Here is a 12,035-nt window from a genome sequence, read left to right as displayed (position 1 = left end):
CTACTTCCATACCAAGCCATGATGCAGCCAGTCAAGATGATCTCAATTGTACAGCTGTAGAACTTTTTGAGGATTTGGGGGCCCATGCCAACCCTTTTCAAGGTTCAGCTCCTTGAGCAGCTCCTTGGTCTTACTGATGTTGAAGGAGAGGGTTGTTGTTCCGGCCCCACACTGTCAGGTCACTGACTTCCTCCCTGTATGCTGTCTCATCATTGCCGGTGATCAGGCCTACCACCGTCGTGTCGTCAGCAAACTTGTTGATGGTGTTGGAGTCGTGCGTGGCCACGCAGTCATGGGTGAACAGGGAGTACAGGAGGGCACCCATGTTGAGGGTCAGCGGGGCAGAGGTGATGTTGCCTACCCTCACCACCTGGGGCCCATCAGGAAGTATGGAGTGGTTGGAGGGGTCAATGGTGTTGAGTACTGAGCTGTCAATGAACAGCATTCTCACATGGGTATTCCTCTTATCTAGGTGGGTGAGGGTAGTGTGGAGTGCAATTGAGATTGCGTCGTCTATGGATCTGTTGGGGCGGTATGCAAATTGGATTTGCCTAGGGTTTCTGGGATGATGGAGTTGATGTGTGCCATAACCAGCTTCTCAATGCACTTCATGATTACAGATGTGAGTGCTACAAGGTGGTAGTCATTGTGGCATGAAGCCTTAGAGTTCTTGGGAACAAGAATTATGGTGGTCATCTTAAAACATGTGGGGATTACAGACTGGGACAAGGAGAGGTTGAAAATTACAGTGAATATACCTGCCACCTGTTCGGGGCATGCTCTGAGAAAGCACCCTGGAATACCATAAGGCCCCATGGCCTTGCGGGTATTGACCTGATTAAAAACTTCTCACTTCGGCCTCGGAGTGCGAGATCACCCACACCCGGGACAATGGTGTTAATGTCAAAGCTGGGACTTCCTTTGTAATCTGTAATGGACTATAGCCCCTGCCACATGTGGCAGTCGTCGGAGTCTGTGTAATATGATTCCACCCTATTCCTATATTGTTCTCTTACTCATTTGATGACTCTGCTGAGGTCATTGTGGGACCTCTTGACCTTGATCCTGTCCTCAGCCGTAGCCTCAGGGTTGTCTGCAATAGCCCTGTGTGCGGTAGCCCTATCCTTTAGTTTAGTGCCAACTTTAGTGTTAATCCAGGGCTTTTGATTTGGGAAGCAGCGAATCTGTGGGGACAAGTCGCCGATGAATTTCCTAATGAAGCCAGTGACAGAGGTGGTTAGCTCTTCGATGTTATCCGCGGAGTCCCAAAACATATTTTTATCAGCTCTAGCAAAGCAGGCCTGAAGTATAATCTCTGATTCCAGAGCATTTCTCAAAGGATGAGTCACAAATAATTCCCGTTTGAGCTTCTGCTTTTAAACAGTAGCAGGAGTATGTATGGAGTCTGATTTGCTGAATGGCGGACGAGAGGGTAGCCAGCTTGCCATACACTGGACCGGTAGACAGTGTCCTACGCCCCACCTGGCGGGCACTGTTTTCCCGCAGTTTTGTTAACAACAGAGAGGGCAGGTGTTCAGCAGGCGGGAGAAAAGGACACTGTGTGCTAGCTTAGCCAGCTAGTCCTAACACTGTGTGCTAACTAGCTAGATAGCTCGCTAGTTAGCGTCACCATGTGCTAGTTAGCTGGTCCCGCCTTCCGCCTGCTGTGTCCCGGTGTCATCCTTAGGACTACCTGGCTAAACTGCAGTGCTAGCGAGAGGCAGGGATGACAGGTAGGTGGGTGAAAAAACTCAGATAATACTTTTTATTTCCCTTTTGACCCACATTCCAAAGTGTAACACAAGCGGGAAGGGGGGGGGGGGGGTAATTCATGCAGGAACCAGTGCTGGGGGCGGGGGGTTCATGCAGATGCAGGAACGCCACGAATGTTGGGCTGCTACTTAAAATATATATATATATATATATATATATATATATATATTAACAACAAATCAATACAGAAAGTATATGAGGGAACACAAGTATATATAGATTATAAACAATGGGCAATCGAGCTAGGGGGTACAATATCACATTACAATTACACAAGGACCTTAAGGGAACATACATACACTTTACAAGCAGTTGCACACTACTGCCTCGCTTAGCCTCTTCTGCGTTGATGTATGTTGATTTACCAACCGGAAGCGCTAGCCGGAAGTTACTCCCGTATTCGTGACGTGTACTTGTAACTACTATTTGCAGTTGCTGCTGACATCAAATTCCATACTCAAATGCGGCTAGAGTTTGCTGATAAATTATAGCCACGTTCAGTACCATAGGAAAGGGATCGTGATACGACCTACAAAAATGACAACCATGTTCGCAGACACTATTCTTATTGTTTTCATCTCTGTTTGCACAGCTCTGTTAGCTGAGGGTATGTAACTAACGTTACAGTAGCTAGCCAACGTTAATTTTAGCTAAGCTATCTGGCTGACTTTAGCTAGCTACCTGATACTGACTTTCTAATTTTGGCTAGCAACCATCAAACATATTCGTGATGTATTTTATTTGGTTAACGCTGAGTGCTGTAGATGTTTTGTCATTTGGAAACCTGTTTAATCCGGGGCATGAGTAGCACGACGCTTCTTAGCTTTGGGACACAACATTGGGTAGGAGTCTGTCTTTATGAGGCTACAGCCATCAGATCGAAGAATTGCGAGCTCTCAGCCAGGTCACTGGGTATCTGTAAACGACTTTGTGACAACGGCTGATGTTAAAATGACTTTATGAAATACATGTGATTGATTGACGGTCACCATTGGTGTACTAATGATAATAACCGCATACTTGTTATTTGTAGTTCGTGACTGAGCTTATGGTTCATCAGGAGATGATTGGGGCATCATCTAATACACATGCATGATTTTATATGCACATTCATTGATATGTTGATGTATTGATTGCTCTAAATGTAGTATTTGCCTAACCTTTAAACATCTCCATCCTAAGGAATTACATGGGTGTTGGTGTATCGTACTGCAAAGTACAAGAGTCTGAAGGCAGAGGTGGAAAAGCAAAGCAAGAAATGTGAGTGTCTTTAAATACATTTTCATTGCTTTTCACAATTTACACACAGATGACATTGTTCAGTTCTTGGATCAAATTGTATTTGTCACATGCACAGAATACAACAGGTAGACCTTACAACAGTTGTAGACCTTGAAAACCATAGTACCCTCAAAGCTCATCACTAAGCTAAGGATCCTGGGACTAAACACCTCCCTCTGCAACTGGATCCTGGACTTCCTGACGGGCCACCCCCAGGTGGTGAGGGAAGGTAACAATACATCTGCCATGCTGATCCTCAACACTGGAGCTCCCCAGGGGTGCGTGCCCATGACTGCATGGCGACTCCAACGCCATCAGTAAGTTTGCAGACGACACAACAGTGGTAGGCCTGATCACCAACAACGACGAGACAGCCTATCGGGAGGAGGTCAGAGACCTGGCCGGGTGGTGCCAGAATAACAACCTATCCCTCAACGTAATCAAGACTAAGGAGAGGAGTGTGGAATACAGGAAAAGGAGGACCGAGCACGCCCCCATTCTCATCGACGGGGCTGTAGTGGAGCAGGTTGAGAGATTCAAGTTCCTTGGTGTCCACATCAACAACAAACTAGAATGGTCCAAACACACCAAGACAGTCGTGAAGAGTGCACAACAAAGCCTATTCCCCCTCAGGAGTCTGAAAATATTTGGCATGGGTCCTCAAAAGGTTCTACAGCTGCACCATCGAGAGCATCCTGACGAGTTGCCATAAGACTCCTGAACAGCTAATCAAATGGCTACCCAGACTATTTGCATTCGCCCCCCCCCCCCCCCTTACAGTGAAACGCTTACTTACAGGCTTTAACCAATAGTGCAAAAAAGGTATTAGATGAACAATAGGTAGATAAAGAAATAGAACAACAGTAAAAAAAGAGAAGTCTTTTTGTCCTAGACTTGGCACTCCGGTACTGCTTGCCATGTGTTAGTAGAGATAACAGTCTATGACTGGGGTGGCTGGGGTCTTTGACAATTTTTAGGGCCTTCCTCTGACACCGCCTGGTATAGAGGTCCTGGAGGGCAGGCAGCTTAGCTCCAGTGATGTACTGGGACGTATACCCACTGTAGTGCCTTGCGGTCAGAGGCCTAGCAATTGCCGTACCAGACAGTGATGCAACCAGTCAGGATGCGCTCAATGTTGCAGCTGTAGAACCTTTTGAGGATCTCAGGACCCCTGCCAAATCTTAGGTTTTGTCGTGCCCTCTTCACGACTGTCTTAGTGTGCTTGGACCATGTTCGTTTGTTGGTGATGTGGACGCCAAGGAACTTGAAGCTCTCAACCTGCTCCACTACAACCCCGTCGATGAGAATGGGGGTGTGCTCGGTCCTCCTTTTCCTGTAGTCCACAATCATCTCCTTTGTCTTGATCACGTTGAGGGAGGGGTTGTTGTCCTTGCACCACACGGTCAGGTCTCTGACATCCCTATAGGCTGTCTCATCGTTGTCGGTGATCAGGCTGTTGTGTCATCAGTAAACTTAATGATGGTGTTGGAGTCGTGCCTGGCTGTGCAGTCATGAGTAAACAGGGAGTACAGGAGGGGACTGAGCACGCACCCCTGAGGGGCCCCCGTGTTGACGATTCGCGTGGCGGATGTGTTGTTACCTAACCTTACTGTTGTTGTTTTCAAGGGTGACGGCTCTGTAGTGAAAACTATTTTTTTTATACACTGCTCAAAAAAATAAAGGGAACACTAAAATAACACATCCTAGAACTGAATTAATTAAATATTCTTATTAAATACTTTTTTCTTTACATAGTTGAATGTGCTGACAACAAAATCACACAAAAATTATCAATGGAAATCAAATTTATCAACCCATGGAGGTCTGGATTTGGAGTCACACTCAAAATTCAAGTGGAAAACCACACTACAGGCTGATCCAACTTTGATGTAATGTCCTTAAAACAAGTCAAAATGAGGCTCATTAGTGTGTGTGGCCTCCACGTGCCTGTATGACCTCCCTACAACGCCTGGGCATGCTCCTGATGAGGTGGCGGATGGTCTCCTGAGGGATCTCCTCCCAGACCTGGACTAAAGCATCCGCCAACTCCTGGACAGTCTGTGGTGCAACTTGGTGTTGGTGGATGGAGCGAGACATGGTGTCCCAGATGTGCTCAATTGGATTCAGGTCTGGGGAACGGGCAGGCCAGTCCATAGCATCAATGCCTTCATCTTGCAGGAACTGCTGACACACTCCAGCCACATGAGGTCTAGCATTAGGAGGAACCCAGGGCCAACCGCACCAGCATATGGTCTCACAAGGGGTCTGAGGATCTCATCTCGGTACCTAATGGAAGTCAGGCTACCTCTGGCAAGCACATGGAGGGCTGTGCGGCCCCCCCACACCATGACTGACCCACCGCCAAACCGGTCATGCTGGAGGATATTGCAGGCAGCAGAACGTTCTCCACGGCATCTCCAGACTGTCACGTCTGTCACATGTGCTCAGTGTGAACCTGCTTTCATCTGTGAAGAGCACAGGGTGCCAGTGGCGAATTTGCCTATCTTGGTGTTCTCTGGAAAATGCCAAACGTCCTGCACGGTGTTGGGCTGTAAGCACAACCCCCACCTGTGGACGTCGGGCCCTCATACCACCCACATGGAGTCTGTTTCTGACCGTTTGAGCAGACACATGCACATTTGTGGCCTGCTGGAGGTCATTTTGCAGGGCTCTGGCAGTGCTCCTCCTGCTCCTCCTTGCATAAAGGCGGAGGTAGCGGTCCTGATGCTGGGTTGTTGCCCTCCTACGGCCTCCTCCACGTCTCCTGATTTACTGGCCTGTCTCCTGGTAGCGCCTCCATGCTCTGGACACTACGCTGACAGACACAGCAAACCTTCTTGCCACAGCTCGCATTGATGTTCCATCCTGGATGAGCTGCACTACCTGAGCCACTTGTGTGGGTTGTAGACTCCGTCTCATGCTACCACTAGAGTGAAAGCACCGCCAGCATTCAAAAGTGACCAAAACATCAGCCCGGAAGCATAGGAACTGAGAAGTGGTCTGTGGTTATCACCTGCAGAACCACTCCTTTATTGGGGGTGTCTTGCTAATTGCCTATAATTTCCACCTGTTGTCTATTCCATTTGCAGAACAGCATGTGAAATTTATTGTCAATCAGTGTTGCTTCCTAAGTGGACAGTTAGATTTCACAGAAGTGTGATTGACTTGGAGTTACATTGTGTTGTTTAAGTGTTCCCTTTATTTTTTTGAGCAGTGTATATGTATTTTGAATATTACAGTGGAGAAGAAGAAGGAAACCATTACAGAATCTGCAGGACGTCAACAGAAGAAGAAGATTGGTAAGAAAGAAGAGTCATGTGTTTATACAGTATGTATTTGGACCAAAGCTTTCCTGGACCATAGCTATCGTCTCATCATAATTTTGACAAGACTATTACGATAATAGATATGACAGTTGGTGTATATAAAATAATATGTGGTCCCCATACACAATGTTTTAATTTCAACTTCAGAGAGACAAGAGGAGAAACTGAAGAACAACAACAGAGATCTATCCATGGTGAGGGAAATGTGTTTTTATGTCATACAAATTAAACAAGCCAACGCCCTGTGTATTCCTTCCTCATTTGCTATCTAGCTTCATTGATGAAGGGGTGACCACATTTCATCTGACTGTCCTCCCGTCTTGTGTTACAGGTACGAATGAAGTCCATGTTCGCCATTGGCTTCTGTTTCACAGCGTTGATGGGAATGTTCAACTCCATGTGAGTGTACAGACAATGACAAATGCTATCTGTTAGATCTAGTGGCACGGGTGGCTACTCTGTTATGATGACAAACAACTCACTGTTTTCATTGTGAGTTTCTTTTGTTAAGCAATCGCTCTCAGCTCAAAGTTAGTCATTCAATGCACCTCCTTACCCACCACGTGCTAATATCATTGTCTGGTTTTAGCTTTGATGGAAGGGTGGTGGCCAAACTGCCATTCGTCCCACTGTCCTACATTCAGGGTCTTTCCCATCGCAACCTTTTGGGCGAGGACTTCACTGACTGCTCATTCATCTTCCTGTACATTCTCTGCACCATGTCCATCAGACAGGTAACTCAACTGACACTATTTTACCACCTGTCATGGGTTGCAGTTTATTGACAAGAGTAGCAAAAATTCGGCTAACAAAAAGAGTTAAGGACATAAATTTATGGATTTGAAGTTGAAGGTTTCCACAGATCCAATCTCTTAAAATATGATTCCACATTCAACAGCTTATGGTTCACAACTTTCCGGAACTGGGACTTCTCATAAATATCCTTGGTTTCTGTCTACTTACTATGTAAATATTGTTTCTATCCATCCACAGAACATCCAGAAGATGCTGGGTCTGGCCCCCTCCAGAGCTGCCACCAAGCAGGCTGGAGGTTTCTTGGGACCCCCTCCCCAGGCAGCTAAGTTCTCCTAAGAACCAAGCATATGGGTGGCCTTCCAGGCTGACTACATTACATTACAGTCCAATGGTTGTGTACCATGTCATCGAGTGTGCAGCCGAGCATCAGATCCTATATCATATGATGTGATTTTTGCAATGTAGTCTGCTTAGAATGCGTCTTCAGTCCTATTTCTACACTGTGACTGTCTGGCCACAGAGAGAAGGGAGAGGACAGCCCCCTCATCTGTACAGAGAATGACATTGCTGTCACAACGATGGATGGGGCGACTCTTTGTATACATTGAATACCATCAGCAGCTACTGTATCATTCATTCATTACCTGTACCCATTATTTCATTGAAGTTTGTAGTGGTAGTACCTGGTTTGACCCATTTTCCTTATTTTGATGCTTTAAGTTTTAGTTAGATTAGTTTGACATTAAAGTAGCTATGATTGTGAGTGCTAATGATTTACAAAATGTTACAAAAGTGTGAAATATATCCTGTTTATTTTCAGATAAACATTGTGATAAGATGCTAAACAAAAATCGTATGAGATTGGAATAAATTAAGCAGACCTGGGAGTGGATTGGCTGTTTGGTTCATCAGTACATTGTGATTGCCTGGCTCTGTAGTATTTCATTTCTTACTTAATGAATAAATGTTTTATCAAATTTTAGCCTGTTTGATGCTGTTTTCTTTTCTTTCTTTGCAATTTTGTATGATCTATGTCTGCTACCACAGAATATCATAAGTAAAACAAGTATTCATGACTTTGGTGGTTCCTATCTTAGAAAGCCATAAGTGGGTTAATGAGTCAGCAGAAAATTGTTACTCTATAGTCTACACTATTGGAGCTGGGCTGGGGCCAACAACACACAGATCGAGAGGACTGCTAAATTAATTGGCAGGGTCATTCCTATTATACAGTGCCTTTTTTGTTCCAGGAATGATCTGTTCTTATTTAGTGTAAAATGTGGATTCCAAAAGGCTTTAAATTTAAGGTCAGGTGTCTACTTTAACACAAAAACGTGGATCCTGAAAGGGAATTGTATTCATGTTATTACACTTTTTTTTGTCAGTGGCTATCTGTGTTTTTTTCCATGTCCCCAGGTGATATTTATCAACTTCTACAATAAATATAAGCCATATAATAATAAAATATACCAAACCTTTCACTATTTTATCGTCCTAGTTAAGTATTTTTCATCAATAATGTTTTTTTCATGATTATTGTATTTATTTTATTTAAAATATTCTGTGTGTCCCACTTTCCAGTGTTAGTTTGTTGTAATTCTCCATTTAAGAAAACACCTTCCTATAATGACCCCACATTCAGGAAGTGTGGGAAAACTATGGTGCAAAGCTACATAAATATAAACACTCAGTTATATCTATGTGTCCATGTTTCAGGTTGTTGTCCTACTCATCAATGTCCACCCTGTTAGGCTAAATTATAGAGAACATTTAAAATGTTAAAATATGTTTGATAGAGCAGTTAAAATTCTGTTCAAGTTTTCACCATTATGCTAGCTCAATCTTGCTCACTCACAGAGCTATCGCTAATTTAGGCTCAACATGTCCACCCAGTTAGGATTATGCACCCAAACAGTTTTTTAAGTGCCTGAGCTTGACCAATAAGTTTTTCTGAAAGTCAAACATGTCCCTTTTCTGATATACAGTACCAGTCAAACGTTTGGCAACACATTCAAGGGTATTTCTTTATTTTTACTATTCTCAACATTTTCCACCCTTTGCCTTGATGAAAGCTTTGCACATTCTTAACATTCTCTCAACCAGCTTCACCTGGAATGCTTTTCCAACAGTATTGAAGGAGTTCCCACATATGCTGAGCACTTGTTGGCTGCTTTTCCTTCACTCTGCAGTCCAACTCATCCCAAACTATCTCAATTGGTTTGAGATTGGGTGATTGTGGAGGGCAGGTCATCTGATGCAGCACTCCATCACTCCCCTTCTTGGTCAAATAGCACGTATGCAGCCTGGGGGTGTGTTGGGTCATTGCTCTTGAAAAACAAATGATAGTCCCACTAAGTGCTGTTGGGTTCGGGGTGAAATTTTGAACATTTCTATACTAGAGACATTGTTATACCCAGAAGAATAGCATATAAATGAGTGAAAGAGATTGGTTTTTACATCAGAAGTTAATGGTTATCTATAGGAGACAGATGGCTGTGGGATGAGGGGAGACGGGTGGAGATCTTTGGATTAGGCCTCAAGGGGGTTGAGGTCAGGTCAGTTTCCCTTAAGGGAGAAACAATGGTTTATTATCCTATCACTTCGTCTTCCTGTCAGACCATAAAAGATGTAAGGATTGGAGAGAAGGAGGAGTGTCTAAATTGGAGTATATATACTTGTGGTGGAAACGTGATGTCTGAATGAAGCTGTATAGACCCATTGAGAAGATTTACACTTGGTTAAGCTTCTCTAGTGTCCGTGAGTTATTTACTCAGAAAATTAGAACCTAACAGCGAAAACCAGATGGCATGGCGTATCGCTGCAGAATGCTGTGATAGCCATCCTGGTTAGGTGTGCCTTGAATTCTAAATAAATCACTGAACATGTCACCAGCAAAGCACCCCCACACCATCACATCTCCTCCTCGGTGGTAAACACATGCAAAGATCATCTGTTCACCTACTCTGCGTCTCACAAAGACACGGTGGTTGGACCAAAAATCGCACATTTGGACCAAAGGACAAATTTCCACCGGTCTAATGTCCATTACTCATGTTTCTTGGCCCAAGCAAGTCTCTTCTTCTTATTGGTGTCCTTTAGTAGTGTTTTTTTTTACCAGCAATTTGACAATGAAGGCCTAATTCACCCAGTCTCCTCTGAACAGTTGATGTTGATGTGTCTGTTACTTGCAATTTCCGAGGCTGGTAACTAATGAACTTATCCTCTGCACCAGAGTTAACTCTGGGTCTTCCTTTCCTGTGGCGGTCCTCATGAGAGACAGTTTCATCATAGCGCTTGATGGTTTTCAAATCAAATCAAATGTATTTCATAAAGCCCTTCTTACATCAGCTGATATCTCAAAGTGCTGTACAGAAACCCAGCCTAAAACCCCAAACAGCAAGCAATGCAGGTGTAGAAGCACGGTGAATAGGAAAAAAATCCCTAGAAAGGCCAGAACCTATGAAGAAACCTAGAGAGAAACCAGGCTATGAGGGGTGGCCAGTCCTCTTCTGGCTGTGCTGGGTGGAGATTATAACAGAACATGGCCAAGATGATCAAATGTTCATAAATGACCAGCAGGGTCAAATAATAGTAATCACAGTGGTTGTCGAGGGTGCAACAGGTCAGCACGGCCAGGTGGACTGGGAACAGCAAGGAGTCATCATGCCAGGTAGTCCTGAGGCATGGTCGTAGGGCTCAGGTCCTACGAGAGAGAAAAAGAAAGAAAGAAAGAGAGAATTAGAGAGAGCAAACTTAAATTCACACAGGACACCGGATAAGACAGGAGAAATACTCCAGATTGAACAGACAAACCCTAGCCCCCCGACACATAAACTACTGCAGCATAAATACTGGAGGCTGAGACAGGAGGGGTCAGGAGACACTGTGGCCCCATTCAATGATACCCCAGGACACGGCCAAACAGGAGGATATAACCCCACCCACTTTGCCAAAGCACAGCCCCTACACCACTAGAGGGATATCTTCAACCACCAACTTATCATCCTGAGACAAGGCTGAATATGGCCCACAAAGATCTCCACCACGGCACAACCCAAGGGGTGGTGCCAACCCAGACAGGAGGACCACGTCAGTGACTCAACCCACTCAAGTGACGCAACCCTCCTAGGGACAGCATGAAAGAGCACCAGTAAACCAGTGACTCAGTGACTTAGCTTTAGCCAGCATCATCTTCATATTAGCCTTAACGTCGGTAGCCCTGCCCCCTGGTAAACAGTGTATGGTTGCTGGGTGATTAATTTTAAGTCTAATACTGTGGGTAATGGAGTCGCCAATGACTAGGGTTTTCATTTTGTCACAGCTAATGGTGGGAGGCTTCGGCGTCTCAGACCCCGTACTTACTGGTGGCACAGTCGCTGTTTCATCCTTTCCTACACTGAAATTACCCTTGCCTAACGATTGCGTCTGAAGCCTGGCTTGTAGCACAGCTATCCTCGCCGCAAGGCGATCGTTCTCCTGTATATTATGAGTACAGCGACTGCAATAAGAAGGCATCATGTTAATGTTACTACTTAGCTTCGACTGGTGGAGGTCCTGACGAACCACGTCCAGATAAAGCGTCCGGGGCGAAAAGGTTGAATGGAAGAAAAAAAATGAAAAAAAAGTTGAGTGAGGGAAAAACAAAAAATATAAACGATAATTAAAAAGTAAAAACTGTTACGTTGTCCGGTAGCACTTGAAGAAACTTTCAAAGTTCTTGAAATGTCCCGGATTGACTGACCTTCATGTCTTAAAGTAATGATGGACTGTTGTTTCTCTTTGCTTATTTGAGCTGTTCTTGCCATATTATGGACTTGTTTTTTTACCAAATAGGGCTACCGTGCTTCTACACCTGCATTGCTTGCTGTTTGGGGTTTTAGGCTGGGTTTCTGTACAGTA

At 44.6% G+C, this 12,035-nt stretch overlaps 1 protein-coding gene across 2 annotated transcripts; it reads left to right on the top strand.

Annotated features, from left to right (window-relative positions):
* The first annotated feature begins 2,148 nt into the window (after positions 1-2,148).
* Positions 2,149-8,118, top strand: tmco1 (transmembrane and coiled-coil domains 1). Of its 2 annotated transcripts, none has more exons than XM_020499468.1 (7): positions 2,149-2,380; positions 2,956-3,033; positions 6,294-6,353; positions 6,528-6,574; positions 6,712-6,779; positions 6,970-7,114; positions 7,374-8,118. In XM_020499468.1, the coding sequence occupies exons 1-7, from the start codon at positions 2,311-2,313 to the stop codon at positions 7,470-7,472; spliced, it is 567 nt and encodes a 188-aa protein (XP_020355057.1). In that variant the 5' UTR covers positions 2,149-2,310; the 3' UTR covers positions 7,473-8,118. The 2 variants fall into 2 exon arrangements, 1 of the variants encoding a protein (XP_020355057.1); XR_004202338.1 differs by having other exon boundaries at positions 2,150-2,615.
* Positions 8,119-12,035: the final 3,917 nt, after the last annotated feature.

This window comes from Oncorhynchus kisutch, linkage group LG13 (genome assembly GCF_002021735.2).
Source record: "Oncorhynchus kisutch isolate 150728-3 linkage group LG13, Okis_V2, whole genome shotgun sequence".
Lineage (NCBI taxonomy): Eukaryota > Metazoa > Chordata > Actinopteri > Salmoniformes > Salmonidae > Oncorhynchus > Oncorhynchus kisutch.
This window is presented reverse-complemented; position numbering and strand designations above follow the sequence as displayed.